This window comes from Castor canadensis, chromosome 2 (assembly GCF_047511655.1).
Source record: "Castor canadensis chromosome 2, mCasCan1.hap1v2, whole genome shotgun sequence".
NCBI lineage: Eukaryota > Metazoa > Chordata > Mammalia > Rodentia > Castoridae > Castor > Castor canadensis.
The window spans coordinates 158706254-158729984 of NC_133387.1; the positions used below are offsets into that span (position 1 = coordinate 158706254).

Consider the following 23731-nt stretch of genomic DNA (forward strand, 5'->3'; position numbering starts at 1 on the left):
TCTATCATGAAAAAACCCATTACAAAAAAGGGCTGGTGGAGTGGCTCAAGGTGTAGGCTCTGAGTTCAAACCCCAATACTGCCAAAAAAAAAAAAAGAATTTAAAAAGTACACTAATTAAAAGGAAACCATGGGGAGGAAAAAAAGACTTGTTGAGACTTTATCTATGGAAGGAAGAGCTCCTTGGGAAAGTAAAAGTGGCAGAGTGGAGGGGACAGACATGGCTTGAGGCTTGACAGACTCTGTGTTGGAATTCTGGCTGTCACTCACAAGCTATGTGACCCTGTGGGTCACTTGGGTAAGAGCTTTGGTTTCATGTGCCATGTAAGAATATCAGTCTGTTAAAAAGATCATCATAAAAATAAGAGAGAAGAGCAAATGTATGATGAGTAGCTAGCATAGGCTGGGTGCACAGTAGATGCTTAATAAATGGGGATTATTATCATTTTTTCCCTTTATGCCACTGCAAGGTTGCCTTGCCATCTAATTATCATCTGCAGCATTATTGCTAGAGGGAAATGTGTTTCAGTTTCCAAATCTGGGGAATACAGCCTGTGAACTGAGAAGATTTATCAGGAGAGGCTGTCAGTCATCTTGGAGTCTCCTGCTTTTCTATTTGTAAGTTTGGCCCAGCAATCAAAGAAAGGAGGCTCAGGGAAGGAAACAGGCTCATAGGAGTGCAGTTGTCTGCCCTAAGAGGAGAGGCAGAGCCACCATAAGCATGTGGACATGGCCTTGGGAGAAGAGTACCTACTTTTGCTTCTAGATGAGAACCTTCAGAACTACCTCAGCTTGAGCTGAGCAGGGAGGGAAAAGCTGTGGTAATCCACCTCCAGTACAGCAGCCCTTCTCAACAACACAGGCCTGTGTCAGAGACAGAACCCACAGCACAGGCTGCCAGGGGAGAGCAAGAGCTCCTGCCACACAGCATGACACCTGGATGCTGTGCTTCAGGCCTTACAGAGCTCACTTGGTCCTGATGAGAGCCTCTGAGTAACTCCAGGGTCTGCAGATAAGCAAAACCACAGTGAGTCTTCTCTTGCACCCCTAGCCATCCAGGTCCCTCTACCTGACCCTCCCCGAATCTCTTTTTTTTCCACCTTCAAACCTTACCTGTCCTGTATCTTGTCTCTCATGTTCCAGGTCCTACTCTTAGCCAATATGAAATGACTTGGAATCTGGACCTGAGTTTTAGTTCTTTGCAGTCTTTTATTTTTAAGACTTTTTTTGGAGAACTGGGGTTAGAACTCAGGGCCTTGCACTTGCTAGGCAGGCGCTCTTAACACTTGAGCCATGCCCCCAGCCATTCTTTTCAGTCTGATTCTTTTATTTTTTAAGTTAATGTGAACTTTGTATTCTGCTCCATGATATATCTGTGTTATAGTGTAAGTGTAATGAGTTTCCCCCCTAAATTTACAGGAAGTTATATTGATTCTCCAGGAAGCTAAGTTGCTTTTATCCTGAGGTCACATGTGATACTACCACCTCCCCTTGGAATGTGTACCTAATAGGGTGTGAGAGAGAGGCCCCAGGTCCTTCTAGGCCTTTGGGGAGGATGTACTATGGGTCTGTGGAATAGCAGTCCTTTCTGATGTTTCCCATGGAACTGCCTGCATTTTAAGGAGGATTCTGAAGAGTGTCTTAATCCAAAAGAATGGATGAAGAAAATGATGGAGTTTCAGACATGGCAGAGGCTGGTAGGGAAGAGAGGAAAAAATGCAGCACTCTTGCAGTGACTGTCAGCCACTGCATACAGGTGGCCTCTCAGTTATCCTTAGCTTAAAACAAGAGCCACTAAACAATCCTCATCACCCAGCCTTTGCATGAGACACCTTCTCCTTTGTTGACTCACTTTCCAACTCCCAAGCTTATAAAGACCAAGCTGTTCTTTATAATCAAGGCACAGGCACCATGGGGCTCAGCCTCAGATCCCAGACCCAGACAATGAGGAGCTTGAAAGAGACAGACAGTCACACTTACCATAGAACCCAGCAGAAGCTCCCTGCAGGCCAGGACACTGAGCTCTGGCACAGGGAGAGGCTCTGTGTTGACCACAAACCCCTTAGGCACCTTGAAGGGGATGCTGTCAAGAGCATTCATGTTGTCAGAGGAGGGTGGAGATGGCTCAGTAGGGCTGGGCATACCGCCTGGTGGCAGGGAGAGTGTAGGATCCCGAGGATCAGGGTGAGCCTCAGATGGCCTTGTTTTTCTCCTATGTGGTCACTTAGCTTGGTCCCCACTGTTGGAATGGAAAAGGTAAAGTGGCCAGGAAGGGAGGAAATGAATGAAAACAAGAGCATTCATATCAACAGGAATTGACTATTTCACGTCTTAGTCATGATCTAAACTTTTGTTTTCCAAAACATGGTCCACAACACTAGTTCTAAAGTACTTCATCAGAAGAGTTGTCACCTCAACTCTTAAAGAAGAAACAATGTCAAATTACACAAATTCTTGCAGAGGAGAAAATAAGGAATACTTCCTAATTCATTTTTATTTTGGCATAACCAAACATAGATGTAAAAATCTTAATAAAAATAATTATGGGGGGGATAAGGAAGGGGTATAGCAGGGTGGAAATATCATATACTAATGTATGAAAATGGAAAAAAGAGATACACTGGAACTTCCAGGAATGGGGGAGGGGATGTAAAGGAGAATGATAGGGTAATTTCAACTATGATATATTGTAAGAACTTTTGTAAATGTCACAATGTACCCCCAGTTCAACAATAATATGATAATAAATTTTTAATAATAATAATAATTATGAATTGCTTAATACAACACTGCCACCCTGAATTTATTCCTGGAATGACAGATTGGCTTAACATTCCAAAATTACTCAACAGGAATAAAGATAAATATCAACAGAATAAAGATGAAAATTATATAATTATATATATCCATAGAGGCAAAAAATACTTAATAAAATTAGTACCCAGTAATGATTTTAAGAAACGACCAACCCTTAGCTACTTAGGAATAAAAGGTAACTTCCTTGACCTAATAAAGAACATTTCTAGAACATCTAGAGCAAATATCCTACTTAATGGTGAAATACTGAAAGACATCCCCAAGATTGGAAATGAGACAAGGGTACCACCATAATTTCATCTGTTTGACATTGCACTAGAGGTACTAGTTTCTGCAAAAAGGGAACACAAATAATAAAACTATAAGAATTGAGGAAAAAAATAAAACAGCCATTATTTGTAGATGAGGAAAATCTACATGATATATGAGAATAACACTCTTTAAATTAGTGATGTAGCTTACCAAGGTCAATATACAAAATAAATTATATATCTATATATGAACAATAAACCACATGTAAATAGCATCTTTTAAGTTTTTGCTGGAGATTGAAACATCAAAAATAAACCATTTGTATTAGCATCAACCACTAAATCTAACACAAGAGGTAATAAGACCTCTACACAGAGATCTAAAAAATTAGATTAAGTGGAGGAAGAGACCATGTTTATCAAGATTGTAAAACACAATCTTGTAAAGATAAACTCTCTCCAAATTGTTCTATAGATATCAAGTATCAAAATTGCACCACATTTTTGGTGTAATTTGGCAAGCTAATTCTAAAATTAAATGCAAAAGGTCAAGAAAAGCCAAGGTAATAATGAAGAAGCAACATAGAAACATTATACTATCAGAAACCAAGGCTTACTTTATTTATTTATTTTTATTCAGATGTGCATACAGTGTTTCGGTCATTTCTCCCCCCTTTCCCCACCTCCTCCCTTACCTCCCGCCCCCTCCCTCTCCCCCCCACCACCTTGCTACCCGGCATAAACTATTTTGCCCTTATCTCTAATTTTGTTGAAGAGAAGAGTATAAGCAGTAATAGGAAGGACCAAGGGTTTTTGCTAGTTGAGATAAGGATAGCTATACAGGGAGTTGACTCACATTAATTTCCTGTGCATGTGTGTTACCTTCCAGGCTAATTCTTCTTGATCTAACCTTTTCTCTAGTTCCTGGTCCCCTTCTCCTATTGGCCTCAGTTGCTTTAAAGTATCTGCTTTAGTTTCTCTGTGTTGAGGGCAACAAATGCTATCTAGTTTTTTAGGTGTCTTACCTATCCTCATACCTCCCTTTTGTGCTCTCGATTTATCATGTGATCAAAGTCCAACGCCCTTGTTGTGTTTGCCCTTGATCTAATGTCTGCATATGAGGGAGAACATACGATTTTTGATCTTTTGGGCCAGGCTAACCTCACTCAGAATGATGTTCTCCAATTCCATCCATTTACCAGCGAATGATAACATTTCGTTCTTCTTCATGGCTGAGTAAAATTCCATTGTGTATAAATACCACATTTTCTTAATCCATTCATCAGTAGTGGGACATCTTGGTTGTTTCCATAACTTGGCTATTGTGAATAGTGCTGCAATAAACATGGTGTGCAGGTGCCTCTAGAGTAACTTGTGTCACAGTCTTTTGGGTATATCCCCAAGAGTGGTATTGCTGGATCAAATGGTAGATCAATGTTTAGATTTTTAAGTAACCTCCAAATTTCTTTCCAGAGTGGTTGTACTAGTTTACATTCCCACCAACAGTGTATGAGGGTTGTTAGTGGTGTTGCTAGTGATGGCTATTCTAACAGGGGTGAGGTGGAATCTTAGTGTGGTTTTAATTTGCATTTCCTTTATTGCTAGAGATGCTGAGCATTTTTTCATGTGTTTTTTGGCCATTTGAATTTCTTCTTTTGAGAAAGTTCTGTTTAGTTCACTTGCTCATTTCTTTATTGGTTCATTAATTTTGGGAGAATTTAGTTTTTTAAGTTCCGTATATACTCTGGTTATCAGTCCTTTGTCTGATGTGTAGGTGGCAAATATTTTCTCCCACTCTGTGGGTGGTCTCTTCAGTTTAGAGACCATTTCTTTTGTTGAGCAGAAGCTTTTTAGTTTTATGAAGTCCCATTTATCTATGCTATCTCTTATTGCTGAGCTGCTAGGGTTCCATTGAGAAAGTTCTTGCCTATACCTATTAATTCCAAGGTATTTCCTACTCTTTCCTGTACCAACTTTAGAGTTTGGGGTCTGATATTAAGATCCTTGATCCATTTTGAGTTAATATTGGTATAGGGTGATATACATGGATCTAGTTTCAGTTTTTTGCAGATTGCTAACCAGTCTTCCCAGCAGTTTTTGTTGAAGAGGCTGTCTTTTCTCCATCGTATATTTTTAGCCCCTTTGTGAAAGACAAGTTGGTTATAGTTGTGTGGCTTCATATCTGGGTCCTCTATTCTGTTCCACTGGTCTTCATGTCTGTTTTTGTGCCAGTACCATGCTGTTTTTATCGTTATTGCTTTGTAATATAGTTTGAAGTCGGGTATTGTGATACCTCCAGCATTGTTCTTTTTACTGAGTATTGCCTTGGCTATTCATGGCCTCTTGTGTTTCCATATAAATTTAACGGTAGATTTTTCAATCTCTTTGATGAATGTCATTGAGATTTTGATGGGAATTGCATTAAACATGTAGATTACTTTTGGGAGTATAGACATTTTTACTATGTTGATTCTACCAATCCATGAGCATGGGAGATCTCTCCACTTTCTATAGTCTTCCTCAATCTCTTTCTTCAGAAGTTTATAGTTTTCCTTGTAGAGGTCATTCACATTCTTTGTTAGGTTTACACCTAGGTATTTGATTTTTTTTTTGAGGCTATTGTAAACGGAATTGTTTTCATATATTCTTTCTCAGTTTGTTCATTATTAGTGTATAGAAGTGCTAATGATTTTTCTATGTTGATTTTATATCCTGCTACCTTGCTATAGCTATTGATGGTGTCTAGGAGCTTTTGCCAAGGCTTACTTTAAAGGTGTAGGAATTAAAACAGTGTGGTAGTGACATGAGACTCTATAAGGAGACTAATAGAACAGAAAACAAAGTCCAGAAATAGACCCACACATATTGGAGTCTTGATTTACAACAAAAAACTGACCCTGGGAGGGCGGTAAGGGATGGGGCAAGGGGAAGGGGGTAAAAATGACCCAAACATTGTATGCACATATGAATAAAATAAAAATTAAAAAAAATTTTCAGTTAGGCAAAGTAAAAAAAAAAAAAAAAAGACAAAAAACTGACCCTGTAGAGACTTCTACACTTGTGATTCAATAGAATGTTCAAATTTCAAACGGTAACAGAATGTGATTGATAAATCCGAGAATGCAAAAACTCCGTGTCTCCTGTGACTGTAAGAACAAGTTGACAGAGAGGTAATTTGCTGGTTTTACGAGAACCTGCCCACACTGTCTGGTAGAGGATGAGTCCTATGTACAGGGAGGCACTGACAAGAATGGACAGATGGGGGAGAAGAAGGGGGATTAAGAGATTTGTCTCCCTGCTCTCATTTGACCTGTCTGCACTCAGATTACCCACCCTACCTCTCCATGAGGCCCTCCTAGGGAACAGGATGACCGCACGATGAACCCAAGCAGCAGGGCTCTTCATCATCCTGGGAGGGATAACAGATTGTGTGGAGTTAGAGGCACACTTTGATGCAGGCTCCCTCATATACACGGGTTGTTTGCAAAATGCCAGACTGTGGTCTGGAGTCTAGATTTATAATATAGGCAGTCATGAGTTTAAATTTAGTGTGGATGAAGTTTTTTCTTTTAGCTTAAGATTCAATATTTAATCCCTGGTTCCTGTAAGTATTACTAAACCAAGGGCACATACTACAGTTAATGTTAATCAAAATATCAAGAATGCTTTTGCAGTACTGAGGTTTGAACTCAGGGCCTCACACTTGCTAGGCAGGTACTCTACCACTTGAGCTATGTCGCCAGCCCTAGATGAGTTAATTTTTAATTCTGGAATTTCAGCTTTTGTAGATATCAATACTGATTGAGAATTACAGACATTCACATCCTCATCAATTAAATATGGTCAGGCCTTTTATATTTCAATTAGTTAGTTAGTTAGTTAGTGGCACTGGGGTTTGAACTCATAGTCTTGTGCTTGCTGAGCAGGGTCTCTACCAGTTGAGCCATGCCCCCAGCCCTTTTTTTACTTTAGATATTTTTCCAATAGGGTCCTGTGTTTATGCCTGGGCTGGGCTGGACCAGCATTCTGCTATTTACACTTCCTACATAGCTGGATGACAGGCATGAGCCACCATGCCCAGCTTTTATTGGTTGAGATGAGGCCTCACTAACTTTTTGTCTGGGGTTGGTCTGAAACTGTGATCCTCCCAATCTTTTCCTCCCAAGTAGCTAAGGTTACAGGCATGAGTCACCAGCACCATAGGAGCTCTTAACTTTAATGTAATCCAATTTATCAGTATTTTTTCATGATTAATCTTTTTGAAACTTCTTTGAGAAATATTTGCCTATTTCAAGGTGATGAATGTAGCCTCTTATTTTATCTTCAAGCTTTATTATTTTATCTTTCACATTCAGATCTATAATCAGCCTGAAATTCATTTTTGTGTATGATGTGAAGTAGAGGCCAAGTTTGTTTATTGATTGACTGATTGCAGTGTTGGAGATTGAACCAAGACCTTATGCTAAGTGAGAGCTTCACCACTGAGCTACACCACAAACCCAAGATTGTCACCCTCCTTCCATGTGGATATACAATTGATTCAAAACCATTTATTGAAATGGTGCAAACTATCTGTTCACTTTGCAAGTACAGATAGAGCACCTTTCTCCCCAACCTTCCACCCAGCATCTGCATCCTAATAGTTATTCTCTCCTCAGCCCTACAGTTGCTTCCAGGGTAACAAGAGTTTAGGAAGGCTAGAGGGTCCGGTTCAAGTGGTAGAGTGCCTGCCTTGCAAGCACAAGTTCCTGAATTCAAACCCCAGTATCACCACCAAAAAAAAAAGAATTTAGGGATTCTGGGAATATTTCTGTTAAGAATGGCAAGGGCAGCCAGGCACTGGTGGCACACACTTATAATCCTAGCTACTCGGGAGGCAGCGATCAGGGGGATTGCAGTTCAAAGCCAACCTGGGTAAATAGTTCCGTCAGACCCTATCTTGAAAAAGCCATCACAAAAGGGCTGGTGGAGTGGCTCAAGGTGTAGGCCTTGAGTTCAAAAAAAAAAAAAGAAAGAAAAGAATGGCAAGAGCTATAGTGTAAGATCTGATCTGGTTAGAACACATTCCTGCTGAGTACAAAATGAGAGGTGTAGCTCATAGATAATGATATTAGGGTGTACCAGGGAGCCTGCATCAGGAAGTGCCTCTGGAAGGGGTGTGTTCTAGTCCTTATGGGATTTGGGAAGCTTTAGGGAACAGATGGAGTTTGACCTGGACTCAGGAGGGTGGGAGAACAGCCTGAACAGGGAGAGGGCCAGATGGAGAGTAAGACTCCAGCGAAGGAACAGCTTAAGCAAGGGAACGTAAGCAGGAACATGCAGATGGAGTGAGGTATGACAAGCTGCTTAACTCAGGTAGATGTAGTTTGTGCTGGGAAAGTCTGCAATAAGACTGAAAGGACAGTAGGACATAGTGGTTCATGCCTGCAATCCCAGATATTCAGAAGGCAGAGACCAGGAGAAATGTGGTTCAAGGCCAGCCTCAGCAAAAAATTAGCAAGCACCAATCACAAGGAACAAGTTGGGTGTGGTGCTTTACTCCCAGCTACACAGGGGGCAGGAAGATCTTGGTCCAAGGTTGGCCAACTTCATCAACCTGAGCAAAACCTCAGGAAAGCCAGGTGTGTGATTCTGTCAACTGTATAACCCAGGATTACTCAAATCCCAGTCCATTTGTCTATATCTCTTTGGCTACATCTGAGCCTGAAGAGGGTAGAGTATGTAGTAATTAGCCTAGGTGGGGCCCAGGCAATGAGAGTAGTATTGTTTTGAAAGCTCTCCTCTGTAATTTTTTTTTGGTGGGACTGAGGTTTGAACCCAGAGCTTCATGCTTACTGGGTAGGCACTCTACCGCTTGAGCTACTCCACCAGCCCCTTTTTGTTTTGGATATTTTCAAGATAGAGTCTCTTGAACTGTTAGCCTGGGGCTGGTTTCAAATCTCCATTCTCCTGATCTCTGCCTCCTGAGTAGCTAGGATTACAGGTGTGAGCCACTGGAGCCTGGCTTGTACTGTTTTCCTCCCTTCCTTCTTCCCTCCCTCTCCCCTCCCCTTCCCTGCCCTCCCCTCCCCTTCCCCTTCCCCTCTCTCCCTCACTCTCTCTATTTTTCACCTCCCCTGTACTCTTTAGCTGACTTCATTTTTTCTGGTAACTTCAATTACCTGTCAATGATTGGCAAACTCTCCAGGTCTTTCCTGAATTCAAACTCTTAAACATACCTGTTTACAAGCCATCTCCCCCACTTGTCTCAAGTGAGCCTCAAACTCAACATAGGCAAAGTGAGCTACTGACTTCCCCTCCCCCAAACTGATCCTCGTCCCCAGAGCTCGTGCATCAAGGGATGGTACCTTTCCTGGCATTTCCTCTCCTTTACCACCACCCATCTCAAGTCCTCTGGCATGTTTTCTCTCAAGCTCCGGAGTCCAGCCTTTTTACTCTCCCTCTACTGCTGTCTTCAAAGTCTAAGCCTCCGTTACCTCTCACATGGACAGCTAGTCTCTGTGTATCCTCTGCGCTCTTTTATTGTGATTTTGTTCCACATACTGAAGTGAGTGATCATTTCTAACACAAAACTGAGCCACTATTCTGCTTAAATCATTTCTAACACAAAACTAAACCACTATTCTGCTTAAAACTTTTCCCAGCTGCTTTCAGAATAAAAATTATATACCTTCTGAAGCCTTACAACATTTAGGCCAACTCCCATGTCTTAGACCAGACATGCTAACCTTCAATTGCCACAGTCTGTCTTGACCCACCTACCACAGGACCTTTGTGTATATGATTCCAAATACTACCTATGTTCTTCTGTCTCAGCTCCACAACTAATTAAAAGCTGTTTGTTTTTCAGAACTCAGCTGAAACATCACTTCCTCAAAAAAGTTTTGGTTAAGTCCACCTAGTACAGTGGCTTTCAATTTTTTTTAAACTGTGACCTACAGTATACTTTGTGACCTAGCATACACATATGCAGATGGAATAATTATTACCCTTACTACATGACATTATTTTCCATTATTTTGCTTAAATTTATTAGCGAATCATGTTAAGAAAATGATTCAGAATCTCATAGAGCCATTCCTTTCTCACAGTACTCACATTTTTATGGTTGCTGGGTGAGTGTCTTCATCATAACTTGGATTCTCTAGGATTAGGGAGTATTTGGCAATTTCCTCAGCCTCAATAGGCTCTTTATAACACACCTTTGGATGATAAAAATATGTCAACCCCAGTAAGGAAGAAAGGAAAGGAGGGAGGGAGGAAGAAAAGAAGGAAGGAAGAGAAAAAATTAAAATATAGTGGGCTGCTGGTGGCTCATGCCTGAAATCCTAGCTACTTGGGGGGCTGAAATTGGGAGGATCTCAGCTCCAGACCAGTCTGGGCAATAAACATTCATGAGACCTTATCTCATTGGAAAAAAGATGGGTGTGGTGGCACACACCTGTCATCCCAGGTGAAGAAGTGGGAAGCATAAATAGAAGGATTGCAGTTCAGGCTGGCCTGGACAAAAGAATGACTCTATCTGCAAAATAACCAGAGTGAAAAATGCTGGAGGCAAGGCTCAGCATTGCCTAGCAAGTATGAAGCCCCATCTGCTCCTTTCTATGTCTCATGGCACCGAATACAGAACCTGGAAAATAATAAAAAATCAACTCTCAAAGGACACAGTTCAAATCTTAGTGTCCTGATTCCGGGAAGCATGAATTATTAAATTGAGAAAAGTCTGCTGTCCTGCACAGTTATGCATTCTAACACTACTTGCCCCAAATACCTCGATCTTTTCTTCAGAGATTGTGAGACACCAAATTTATTCCAAAAGGCAAATGAATCTGCATTGGAAACAAATTCTTCATAGGTGGCAAATCAGGAGCTCCTGCATGGTACACACAGAAGTAAATAGCTCAGTAAGTATTAAAATATAGTTGGAAATGTCTCCTTTAATCTCTATTGTCTAAAATAAGCCACTGCTAATTCTTCATAACATCCACATTCCTCTTATCTATTGTATAATTGTATACTTTGTACTTACCTTGCAATTCCGAGGAGAGCTTCTCTGTGGCCAGAACATGTAGAAGTGAACTACCACAGCAGATGGTATAATCCCAGCTAAGCTTCTTGTCCCAAAAGTCACATGAACATGGAAACATGAATGGATTTAGTGATTAAATTGGTTGGCTTGTAGCAGCAAATTCTTGGACAGTTGCTGGGCTGAGTACTCGGTATCTAACATAAATTAATCTTTTTCTCACAGCTTTCTAATCTTCCGTGTTTATCTAATTCCTTAAGATTATATATTTTTGCCGAATTTTTTTTCACAAGTCCTGAGTCTCCTCTTCTAGGAGATAAAAGAATATTCTTGGATATGATGAATTAACAAATAATTGGTTAGTTTTCTGGTTAGTCTTTGTTTTTTGTTTTCATTTACTGATGTTCAACATATGGAGAATTTAGGTAAAAGTATAAAATGGACATGATTTAGAAAAAGGCTGAAGGCTCAACATGGAGCCAGGGCTCACTAGAAAAAAAAAAGACTGATGTCTGGGCAGCAAATACACCAAATTAGTTTAAGAACAGAATACTGGGATTATATGGGAACTCAGAAGTTCAGCTGAAGACTCTTACTGGCTATAGATGACAGTCAATAAAGATAACTCTGGGTTGAAAATGTTTAGACTGAAGTTCATAATGATACTTGGGAACAAAACTCAGTGGCAACCTTTGGGAGAAAGTAGGGGACCAGCTCAGTATTTTAAAAATTAGCAAATAAAGGAACAAATTATCTTTTTATTTTCCTATACCTAAGGATAATCAAATAGTAGATAAGGGCAAGTTTCTCTTTTTAGAAGTATTCCTGCTACTACTTGAAGAGTAACAAAACTCAGTTACCTTCTTTTTTCCTTTGGCAGTATTGGGGTTTGAACTCAGGACCTCATGCTTGCTAGGCAGGCGCTCTACCACTTGAGCCAGTCTTTTCTTTTAGCCAGGGTCTTGCTATATAGGTCCTGCTGGCCATTGCCTAATGAGTGCTAGAATTATAGAAATGTAATACCACTCTCAGGAAATTCACTTTTTTCAATCCCGAATGAATGAGTCTAGATCTTGATTATAGTGGCTGCTAACATCACAGAGACAACCAGATATTAGTGCCTCCTGAATGGGAAGGACACACCACATATACATTCTTGTCATAAAATTCTAATCTAAATGTGATCAAGCCTCTAGATCTGTGTGATCCAGTGGGAATATATTGTGAACCACAAAAGTTAAGGTTTATCTTAATTCTAACTAGTCACATCTCAAGTGCTCACAACCACCTATGACTGCTATATTGGACAGTGCAGCTGTTCAGTCATTACAGGGAATTTGGGAACAGAAGGACATGGCATCACCAGGATGCAATTGGCAAAACAGAGACTGTGAGAACTCTTCAGGAAAAATGATGCTATTTCTTCAAGAAGTAAACTGCAAGGAAAAGACAGGGGTGAGAGTACACAGAGGGAAGCAAGAGAGATATCTACACATTAAAAAAAAAAGCACTTATTGGTTAATAATGTTTAGGCTGTACTTAGATCCTTATTTGAACAAAATGTTAAACACATTTGAAATAGAAAACCTGAGCAAACTGGATATTAAGAAGTCTCTCATTTCTGTGGCTATGGTAACAGTATTATGATTAAATTTTTCTACTGAGAGGCTAAGATCAGGAGGGTTGCAGTTCAAGACCAGCCTGGGCAAATAGTTCACAAGACCCCATCTCCAAAATAACCAAAGAAAAAAGGACTGAAAGTGTGTCTCAAGTGGTAGACCAGAGTTCCTGCTTTGAAAGTGTGAAGCCCTGAGTTCAAACCCCAGTCCCGCCCCCCACCAAAAAAAAAAAAAAGAAAAAGTAATTTAAGGCTCCATACTGAAATATTCATGAAGTAATTTGATGTCTGGAATTTGCTTCAAAATAACCCAGGGTGAGTGTTGGAGATATAGATGAAACAATAATTTGAAACTGAATGATGCATATATGGAAAAAAGTTGTATTTTATTTTTGAATATATTTGAAATTTTCCAGTAGTTAAAAAAACAAAAAAGACCATGGAATATGTGTGACATTCAAAATAAAATTCATTAAACATGCTATGATTCTTCCTAAACCTGTGGCTAAAAGAACAGCGTATGCTGCCACCCAACAGATAGGCAATACACCAGGAAAAACTAAGGAAATAAAAACCAAACAAAATAATGTTCACTTTATAAAAATCTTGCAGAGGCCCAATGAGAGGCTCCACTTAGGGTTCAAAGCCCCCTTTTCTCAGTTCTGCTGCCTGAGTCTCCTAAATGCCGCATCACATTCCCACTCCATCAGCACAGACGTCTCAGTGGTAAGGCTGCTGGGACACCAAGCACTGTACAAGTCATCTTTCATTTCTGCTCCTCCTGCATCTCATCAAACCAAACAATGGAGATTTCAACAAAAAGGCACATAGCACTTAGGATTATGTGAGGCTAAGCCTATCAGACTTTAAGGTTTATGAGCTCAGACACACTTTGTGAAGATGTGCCCTCATTCCCTGTCTGTTAATTCTGTAAGGCATAATGCATAAATCAAGCAATGCAAATTAAACAACAGAAAAGGGACAAGGCATTCGTATCTTGCACCCAAGTCTTCCAACTATGTATCATTTCCAAAGTTCACGGTGTCCTTTTCTCACTTATCCAGAGTTGGATTTTGAAGGCAAAGTTTTGTGTTTAAGATCCATTTTCCTGTAGCTAATGCCTGTTTAAGGAATTTTAATTTTGGAATGAAAATGTTTTAGCAATGTGAAGGTGAAATGTGTTAAATGACTTGAGAGGCAACAAATTGGGGGCAAAGGCTCAAAGTAAATAATAAAAATGATATTTATTTAAATTTTTGAAATTAAATAACAAAATAATTGGCAAAACCCCAAACAAAACAAAAACACCTGACATGTTATATGATTGATCATCTCCGAGCACAACATTAATTAATGAATATAAAAATAAATTTTATCACTTATTTTCTTCTTCCCCAACTGTGACTACCTGGATGTTTTCAGAAGCTTGAGCGCCTAAGAAAATTCCACAGCTATAGCAGCTCCTACTATGTGACTGATTGACATTAACGTCCCAGTTCCGTTAGGAAATAATTTCCATCCCTGAAGATTTTGAACAACTAGACCCCAAGGAACTTCAAAAACAAGAGCTTTCATTAGGATGGTGGACATGAGGAAAATACAGCCACTTCCTATTAAAACATGATCCAATCTAGGTACAGGTACTCTTCAGGTTTTCTAAGTTCTCCACAGGACTACAAAACTAGATGGTCATCTTTTCTGGCACCCAGCTTGCAGCCATTGCCATCATCCTAACTAGCAGCTTCTCACACTGCACCAAAACTGAGATTAACAAAACTGAAGGTCAAATTTTTGAACTTTACTCCTAAGAGTCAGAGGGATCTTCAGGTAGGAAAGTTAAGGAGGTTTTGCATGAAGCTTGCCTTCATAAGCAACATTGGTGGAGGGGCTACTAAATCTACCTACATCCACCTGTATGGAATAAGTGGGTGTATTGAGTGTACTTACCCATCAACATACAAGGAAGCTACAGCAAATTAACAAGTCACCCTGGACCAAGCCCCTCAAAACAGAGGCAAACTTAGTGAACCAAGGCCACTGCCTGTGGGAATACCCTCAGTTCACCTAGGTCCTTTCCTGAAGAACCATATTAATCTCCTGATTCAAGAGGTACCTCTGGCCAGGACAGAGAACAGAAGAAAGCCTAACTTCAGGTTAGAGCAATGCCAAATGAGTTTAGAGGCTGTGTTTTAGTTTGCAGCATGAGAAAGCAGCATCATTATTTAGAGCTGGAAAGTGCACTCGCTGGACCACACTCCTGGAGAATCTTTCCTAATGCAGCTTAATGGCAGTTGCCCAGATGTCGTTGCTGGGGAGCGGAGGAAGGACCCATCCTTGGGGAACGGAGTTGCCTTTAGGATGATCAGATGGCACCAGGTACTGATCCCAATCATGCCTTAATAAGAATGTTATAGAAGAACTATTTATTTCCAAGCAAGATGTTCAGCAACTAAATATTCTATTTCTAGGACTTAGCTGGCAAATGATTGATTTACTACTCTGCTATAGAAGTTGGAATTACGCAAAAAATTACATAAAATGCACACATTTAGAGAAAAAACCCCAAAGAACTTACACCTCATGGACAACCAAATAATTAACATATAATAGATCCTTTTTCTTTGCAGATTCTGTATTTGCAAACTTATTTCACTATTTAATTCACTAACACTTATTTGTAACCCTCAAATCATCATTTGTGGCAATTTCACAGACACCTACAGATGGCAGAGAGTGGTGAAAAATCTGAGTCACCAAAACGCACATTTTAAACTCAGGTGAAACAAGGCAATGCCCACTCTGTCTTCTTGTTTTCAGCTCGTAGACTATAAGTTATGGTCTATTTAATGCCACATTTCCACATTTTTGTGCTTTCTACTGATGATTTTGCTATTTAGAATGGCCCCCAAGAGTTCTGGTAAGACTCCTGATAAAGTGCTAGCTACTGTTGCTAAGTCTAAGAGATGTGCTGTGCCTTGTGGAGAAAAAAGCCATGTTTCATTCAAGCATGGTTATAATGCAGTTAACCATGAAGTCAATGTTGGGATTGGAGGCATGGCTCAAGTAGTAGAGCTCTGGCTTTGCAAGGGCAAAGTCCTAAGTTCAAACTCCAGTCCCACCAAAAAAAAAAAGAAAACTCAAAAAATCCATGAGGTCAATATTAATGACTCAACAATATATATTAAATAAGGTGTTTTCAAACAAAAGTACACATGAAACCAGGTTCTAATCAGCTGATGTTATGACTAGAGACTCGCAGGAGTCTACCAAGCCCTGTTTTCTTTAAGAACAATGGTTCAGTATTTGTAAGTCATTGTTCACAGTGACTTGACAGAATGTAGCTATCATGAATAATGAGGAATTAATTGACTGTACTATATCTGAAAGCTCAAACTTGTATATCAGCAAGAAAAAAAAACGTGGTATGCTAAACGAGCATTCTTTCGCATGAATCACAAATGGTTGGAGCTTTGGAAGGGAACTCAGAGATTGCTTTGATTATTTTCAAGTCATACTCTGAAGATCTTTAGGCACCAAGATGTTTTGGGGAATGTGGAAAACAACGAAGTGCTTCTAGGCAACAACAAATTAAACTGCCAGGGACTTATTCAATTTGTTTTACCTACTGATTTCTCAAAATTTGACTGCATTTGAGAAGGGGTCTGCTGCTACAGTTTAAAGGCCACATTCTAGTCCATCATCTCCATTTTACAGGTGACAAGAATGAGACCCAGACATAGCTGGAAACTGCCTCGCTCACAAAAAATTACTGATTCAGATGAGAGCCTTGTTCAGCTCTCTGGGCTCTGACTCATAGGAGCTCAGAAGTCAGCACAGGTCTTAAACAGTCTCCACAGGCAACTACAAGAGGGTTTCTATTCCTGGGTCTGTTTAGCACCAGAAGAGAACTAGAAAAACAAAGCCAAGGTGTCTACGTCTCCCACCCAGTACTGGGGATTGAAATCAGCTTGCTAAGTAAGTGCTCCACCACTTAAGCCATGACCCCAGATCTTTTGTTTTTGAGATACAATCTCACTAATTTTGCCCAGCCTGGCTTCAAACTTGCAATCCTGCCTCCATCCCTGGAGTAGGTGGGATTATAAATATGCACCATCAACCCAGCTAAAGACAATGCTTTAAATCAATTTAATTGCTATACAAAAGGGCAAAACAATAAGCCAAGTTTTAGGGGTTTTTTTACCTGTTAAAATGGAGACACATACTTCTCAGGGGTTAATAAAGACTAAATAAGATGTACATGGCACCTTCAAAATTTGGTTACACCATAAACCCATGAGGAATTAAAAAAAAAAAATGTAGTAACAGACTCAACAATGTAGCAATTCATCAAGAGCTTCTTGCTACCTAAGGCACCAAGAAGAGCCCCTCCTGACCTTATCTGGATGAGGGCTGGCAGGGAGTGCTCTGCCTGGAGATAATACTGTCGGAAAGGCTGCAACAGGTGAGCAAGTGGAAACTCATCTAAAAGAGAAAAGCACAATACCACATTACTATGCTTGCTCTCAAGAATATATTTTTCAAGGCAAAGTGACTGAGCCTATAATTATGACAACAGGATCAAATATATTTCATCTGTAGCCATAACCTCCAAAGTAGAGTTTGGGATCTGAAACAAAAAGATGTCATTTCTTGCCTACCACTTCTGGGCTTAGGTCAGATTGCCCATGATGAAAAGAGCTGTAAATTTAGTATCTTCCTTCTGTCCACTGGGTACAGAGAAACTTACCTGGATCCCCAAATAGTTTGGACTCAATTTCACGTTGCTGAAGTAACATTTTCTCTTTTTCTTTCCTCTGTTTTTTTTCCAGTTCTCTTTTCCTTTCTTCCTCTTGTTCTCCTTCCAACATAACTCTGAGGGCTCTCTCTTCCGCTTCATACAATTCAGAGCGTTTTTTAATGAGTTTTCTCAGTCGTTGAAGATGGTGCTCAAAGGTCTCATCTGCTGAGGCTGGAGGACAGACCCCTGGGCAAAAAGAACCACATGGCATTTAGACAGAACTTTTTCTTATCCCAGACCCATGTTCTAATGAGCAGATTCCAAGCCCTACCTAGAGCACAAATTTGCTTAGAATCTGAAAATCTTACCCAATCTTCAAGGCTCAGTTTGATGTTTTTGAAGCTCCAACTTCTCTGACCCTTCTCTAGCTCCTTCCTCTGAAACATCACTTAACCTTTGGTCTTGTTTCCTTCTAACATTCCAGTCCTTCCTCCAGTTGGACAGGGATCTCACTAAAGGGAGGCACTTGTCTTAACTTTTCCACTGTTCGTGAAATTCCCTCAGCATTAACTTCCAGACCTAACAGCCAACTCTCCCCTTGCCACTCTCAATTCCTGGAGCACACTTCTTGAAGAAGACACACAACTAACCACACTGATCTCACAGCCTGCTCCTGACAATGTAGTGACCACCTGTTTCAGTTTGCCTGCTTTTAGTACTAAAAGCCCTGTGTCCCAGGAACACTCTGAACCCCAGGAAAACCAGATGTCTGTTACGTGATTTAACTTCAAGGTCAGTTAACACTGCAACCAAATGTGTAAAGTCACAATTGGGAGAATCTGCTATCATAGGATTATAATGTAGCATTATGTAATAACAGGGCATTGTAAACAGCTTAAGTGTCCAGAGGTAAGAAGTTTGTTAAGTATATTATAGTACATTGCTTGCTGGGATTGGATAGGCATTAAATAACTGAAGACTGAAGAAGGATATGTAGAGTCAATATGGAGGTGTGGAAATTATATAGATATTATGTTGAACTATATGAGTTGCTAATATATAAGTAAAAAGACTAGATGGGAACATGGGGAAATTAAAAAAAAAAGTTGGTAATGGTAACAGGATTAGGATTTTCTTCCTTGTTTATGATATTGTTAAAACACTGGGATAATAAAATTACATTTTCTTTTAAAATCTTCAAGGACTAACCAGATGGACCACAACCACATCACTCTACATTGAATCACCTGGAGGTTTCAACAGTTTTTATACTGCAGAGCTGTTACAGTAATGAGCACACAACTGCAGTCCATTCAAGTATTCATTAGTTTTTAAAAACTTTTTCTTAAACTTTATCAAAAAATTTCAGCCAGCTGCTGGTTGCTCATGCCTATAATCTTAGCTACTCAGGAGGCAGAGATCAGCAGGATGGAGGTTCAAAGCCAGCCAGGGCTAACAGTTTGTAAGACCCTACCTCAAAAATACCCAACACCAAAACAGGGCTGGTGGAGGGGCTCAAGTGGTAGAGCACCTGCCTCACAAGCGTGAGACCCTAAATTCAAACTCCAGTGCTACCAAAAAAAAAAAAAAAAAAAAGTGCACAAAAATGAATGTCTAAATACCCACCAACAACTATTAAGCCATTATCACACCAAAAAAAATTAGCAATAATTCTATCATTCTCAGGCATGAAGGACCTGAGACTTATATTGACTCTTTGATGGAATGACCTACTTCCCCTAAAATGTTTGCATCTCTGGCCAGGACAACTCTTGGGTAAAGCCCTCAAAAACAAAAAATCAAGAAAAGGGGTCTATCCACCTATAGTCCATGAGGGTGAAGAGCCGATCTGTCCTCTCCATTTTCAAGTCCCCACTTCCAACGCACAGTGCAACTGGCAGTGGAAGCTCACTGGGAGAATGAATGTATGCTGTAGGGGACCCTATCTCTCTCCTCACACTTTTACTTCAAATCCCCTCACTGACTCCTTGGATAATATCATCTCTGCCTGTGAAAGGACAATTTCTGCCCTGTGGAAGGAGTTTTTGGTGCCAGTGGCCATAAAATTATAAATGATGCAATAATGTGGCTTTCATCCCCACCTCCTGACCCTCCAGTGCCTCAGACTCCTGTACCAGGCTTCTGTACAATTTCGTTCTGGTAGTCAGTTAGATCCTGCTAGTCTCAATGGACTGCTCCATAATCCTTGGCCACAACATAAAATACATAAGCAGAGACATCTCTACAACCCTACTGAGCTTGAAGCAATTATAAGATGAGACTTCTACTCCGCTAAAACCAGAATTGCTTTTGTTGCTGTCAGAGGGGATGTGAAGGAAAGTTCCCAATTTACCAAGGCATGGCAGGAACAATACTAAGGCCCAGGCAGAATGAAGAAGGAGGGGCCAATCTTAGGAGATGTTCCCACCAATGCAAAATTCAAACCATGGTCAAGACAGACAACCAATCAGTAAGATCCACAAAAAGGGAGATAACCCATCAAAAGTGGCCTAATCCTATTCCCAACCGTATGTGGATAAGCTATGCTCCTTTGCATAAATGATTGCTACTCTATCCCCTTTCAATGGCATCCTAATAAATCTTTGATTTCTTCAGGAAAAAAACAAAGAGGAGATCACTGAGGTCTTTTGAGTCTAAAAGTTACATACAGGGAAGCTGGGAACATCCACACTCTCTGTCTTGTCCTACTACTCATATTTCTTCAAAACCAATAATTCAAGTTAAGTTTTCAACACTTCCTGGAGCAGTAAGCGTTTACCTGCAATGCTAACCAGCCACGGCAAGCCCACTGAGAAAAGTGAATTGAGGAATGTTTGGAGTAGGAATGATGAGTTGAGAGCAAGACAGTGCAGTAGGTTCCCATACCTGTGTCTTTTCAGCTGTGACTACCAGGGGCTACACATCTGAGGCTTTCTGCCTCAAAACATCCAAGATGCTGCTGATGCCCCAGTTACCCTTACACAATAAAAATAATCAAGTAGCAAATATTTTTGTTTCAAAAATACTTGGGGTAGGGAAGCTGTAGGGAGAAGGAAGAAATGTAAGTAGAAATGCAAAGCTATAGTTACCTTTTCTTGCTGCAGCCTCTTTCCTCAGTTTTCTCAATTTCTCCAAAGCTCGAAGAATGTCCACCATTCTTTTAGTGTCTGCTTGTTTTTTCCTTACTTCAGATAAGACACCATCGGCAGCAGCTTTGAGTTCCTGCTCCTGGAGGAGAAACAGAGTCACAAGACCTTGTATTAGCAACAATCTTACAGTAAAGATAACAGCTGCCCAATGGCAAAATTTCAGAGGATCCATCCCATTGTTAAGACAGACTCTGCTGAATCTATACTCCAACTTCCTAGGTCTGGTACAACTCTGCTATACAATGGCCTTGCCAAGTGCTTATCCCTTCCCACCAGACAACTTTTTGTTTTGCCTTTTGAGACAGGGTCTCACTTTGTAGCCCAGGCTGGCCTCAAACTTTCAATCTTCCTGACTCAGCCTCCTGAGTTCCAGGCATGTAACTATGCCTGTACAGTTTTCTTTCTTAAAGGAGAATCTCTCCTCTCTGTAGCTTCTATGTGGGTACCAAGTCCTTGTTTGTTTTCAATGTTTCTCAAAGTGGAGTCCTGGGAGCATCTGCATCTAACTTACCTTTTAAATTGGGGTTCTTTTATTAAAAATTTAAACTCATAGGCCTGAAGATTCAGACTCACAGGGAAGTTAAGGAACAGGATTGGATAAGTCCAGAACTCTACAAAGGTCTCTGAGTGGCAGCCTTTGCAGTTTATGCTCCATTGCTTAAAGATCTCTTCCACATGACCACCTTTCAAACATGTGAAGGCCATCATTCTACTCATCATTCACAAAGACACTAAATAACACCAGTTCCTCAAGCCATTCCTCATGGGATTCTGTCTTCAGTATCATCATCCTCTTGCCTAGTTATCTCTCCCATGTGTCAAATAAGTACCTGTAATTCCACCATTATAGCCAAAACCAAGCTGTTTTACTCTTCAGCTTGTATTTCTCCCTCTGCCTAGAAATGCACCTTGCTTTCACTTGGCTTTGACGTTTCTTTCAAGGTTCAGCTCAGATATCATTATGTGTAGGAAGCCTTCCCCCAATGGATTACAAACCCAGATCCTTACTTCATCTATAGTTGAAATCCTCACACACATCATATTATACTGACATAATCCCATGAAGCTCTAAACCCTCTCAAGAACAAGGATCTTTATTTATCCTTGGTATCACACAGTGTGGCACCTAAAATGCCTTTACTAAATGTCTGCTGAGTATTCAAGTTCCTGAAGATGAAAGCACTGCCTCTCCAGGCACCTTTCTTTAAAGTAATGATATTCTTGAGGGTGCAATCATAAAACTTGTCATCAATACACTTCACAACGAAGTTCCATCAGTCTCTAGGGCAACAGCAGCCACAAGGAGATGCTAATTGACTATGGAGAGAGAAGGGAGGGGGAAATGGAGCCCTGAAAGCACTCAAAGGTAATGAGAATGCCTTAAACAAATATCTGATCAATTTCCAGTTTCACCCTGGCTCTACTTAAAAAGTTTGTGATAGGAAGAAGAAGAAGAAAAAAAAAAAAAAAGCTTGCGATAGACAGGCTTTGGAATCAGACAGCCTTGGCTTAAATCGGAAGTAAACTGGCGCAAAGTGGTTGCTGGCAAGTTAACCTCTTTGTGCTCCATTTCCTAACCTGTAAAATTGGGGTAATTCCTCCTGTTTCTCAGAGTTGGTATAGATTCAAGATCGTGTGTATGTAGTGCCCAGAATACACACAGCATGTGCTCAAAAATACCACTGCTGAAACTGAGGGTATGTGGTTTAAAAGAAATAAAACTAATATATTCTGGGGAATCGCTAGTGCTCCATCAGCCACAGGGTGTATGTTCCTTGAGGGAGCCAAGCTCTAACTCATGCTGTCCTTCCAGCAATGCAACTGTGTAATCCCACAATTTGTGTTTACAGGACTTTACGGTGCACCTGGGGCTTTTGTTTTGTGGACCACCCGTCATTAACACGCAATTACAATAGAGGTACCTACGTCCTGGGAAATGGCAGTTCAAAGCCTCAAGCGGCTTCTGGCTGCAACCACCACCCCTCCCACCGGCCGCATCGCAGCTCTCACCCGCTTCTTCTCCTCCACCTCCTGCACGCACTTGACCCTCCAGCGGTCAATCTCTTGCTCGCGTTCCACTGCCCGCGCGGCCTCCGCCTCCCGCTCGGCCTCGCGTTCTCGGGCCCTCTCGCGAAGCCGCAGCCGGCGGCGCCGGACCCTCTCCAGCCTCCGCCGTGCCTCGCCCACATAGGCAGCCTGGGACAGCGGTTGTAGGCGCTCGGCCAGCTCGGCGCGCAGCGGCGCGGCCTGAGCGTGCAGCAGGGCCCAGGCCGCGCCGTCGGCCTCGGCCTCACGCAGTGCCTGACCCAGGCCGCGTAGCCGCCGCACCAGGCGCAGAGCCCCGCGCAACCGCGTGCGCACTTCGCCTAGGCTGGGCCCAGGAGGCGTGCGCTGGGGCACCGGGCAGCCCGCCCGCCTGGGGGTCCCGAACACCGCCTCCAGCCACTGCCGGTCGCGCAGGCGCTGCAGGGCCGTGTCCCCAAGCGCATCGGCCGGCGGTGTCGCCTCAGTCCAACGTGGACTCCAGGGCGGCCCCGAGGCTGGAGGCGGTGGCCGCGGACGCTCGCCGGCGTCGGTTCCTGGGAAGGGCCGGCACTGGGGCGGCGGCGGAGGCAGCGGCGGTGGCGGCAGTGGGTAGAAGCCGCCGCCGCCACCGCCGCGGGAGGCTTCCGCGGGGACCCGGGGCTGCAGAGGTAGCGGAGGCTGGAGGAAAGGGGCAGAGGCCCCCGGAAAAGGGCCGGGCCGCTGGGGAAGAGGCGGCGGGAAAGCCGGGGAGGGCAACGGCGGTGGCGGGCAGCCGAAGGGAGCAGGAGGCGGCGGCTGTGGGGGCGGTGGGCCCGGGCGACCCGGGACGAAGAAGGGCGGCAAGGCCATTTTCAGGTAGGAGATGCTCTCAAAAGTGACAGGAATTTGTGTTTCTCAGGAAGTGTCTTCGGGGCGGAAATGACGTCTTACGACGCGCGACTACGGTGAGACGTGCCCCTTCCGGAAGCGCCCGCGTAGGCCGGCATGGTCTCACCCTCTGGTTCTTTGCCAGACCTACTTCCTTAGCTGAGCTTTGGAGGTGTGGTGGCAGGAGCTCCGCAAACAGACGAAGAGGCAGTCTGTTCTTCGTGGAACTACCTGTCTCCTG

General features: G+C 41.9%; 2 protein-coding genes across 2 annotated transcripts in view; both read right to left on the reverse strand.

Annotated features, from left to right (window-relative positions):
• The window catches only part of Ubap1l (ubiquitin associated protein 1 like), a 30393-nt gene extending 17423 nt beyond the window's left edge, over positions 1–12970 (reverse strand). Inside the window, exons 1-2 of the mRNA XM_074066222.1 lie at positions 10166–12970; positions 1980–2238 (exon numbers count right to left, since the gene is read on the reverse strand). Of these exons, the coding sequence (XP_073922323.1) occupies positions 1980–2141 (162 nt within the window). The 5' untranslated portion in view covers positions 2142–2238; positions 10166–12970. The remainder of the gene's footprint in view (positions 1–1979; positions 2239–10165) is intronic.
• Positions 12971–13936: 966 nt separating this feature from the next.
• Positions 13937–23529, reverse strand: Pdcd7 (programmed cell death 7). Its single transcript, XM_020172896.2, has 5 exons — positions 22609–23529; positions 20539–20677; positions 17459–17695; positions 17106–17193; positions 13937–15106 (listed from the first exon to the last, which is right to left on the reverse strand). The coding sequence occupies exons 1-5, from the start codon at positions 23470–23472 to the stop codon at positions 14983–14985; spliced, it is 1452 nt and encodes a 483-aa protein (XP_020028485.1). The 5' UTR covers positions 23473–23529; the 3' UTR covers positions 13937–14982.
• Between the last annotated feature and the right edge of the window lie 202 nt (positions 23530–23731).

Excerpts from the sequence above, each read along its gene's own strand:
- Pdcd7 (XM_020172896.2), bottom strand. The coding sequence starts at position 23,472 with ATGGCCTTGCCGCCCTTCTTCGTCCCGGGTCGCCCGGGCCCACCGCCC. Across the intron at positions 17,696-20,538 it reads AGAGGCTGCAGCAAGAAAAG|GGGTCTGTCCTCCAGCCTCA; the intron begins GTAACTATAGCT and ends CTTTTTGCCCAG. Across the intron at positions 15,107-17,105 it reads CCAGCCCTCATCCAGATAAG|GCATGATTGGGATCAGTACC; the intron begins GTCAGGAGGGGC and ends ATTCTTATTAAG.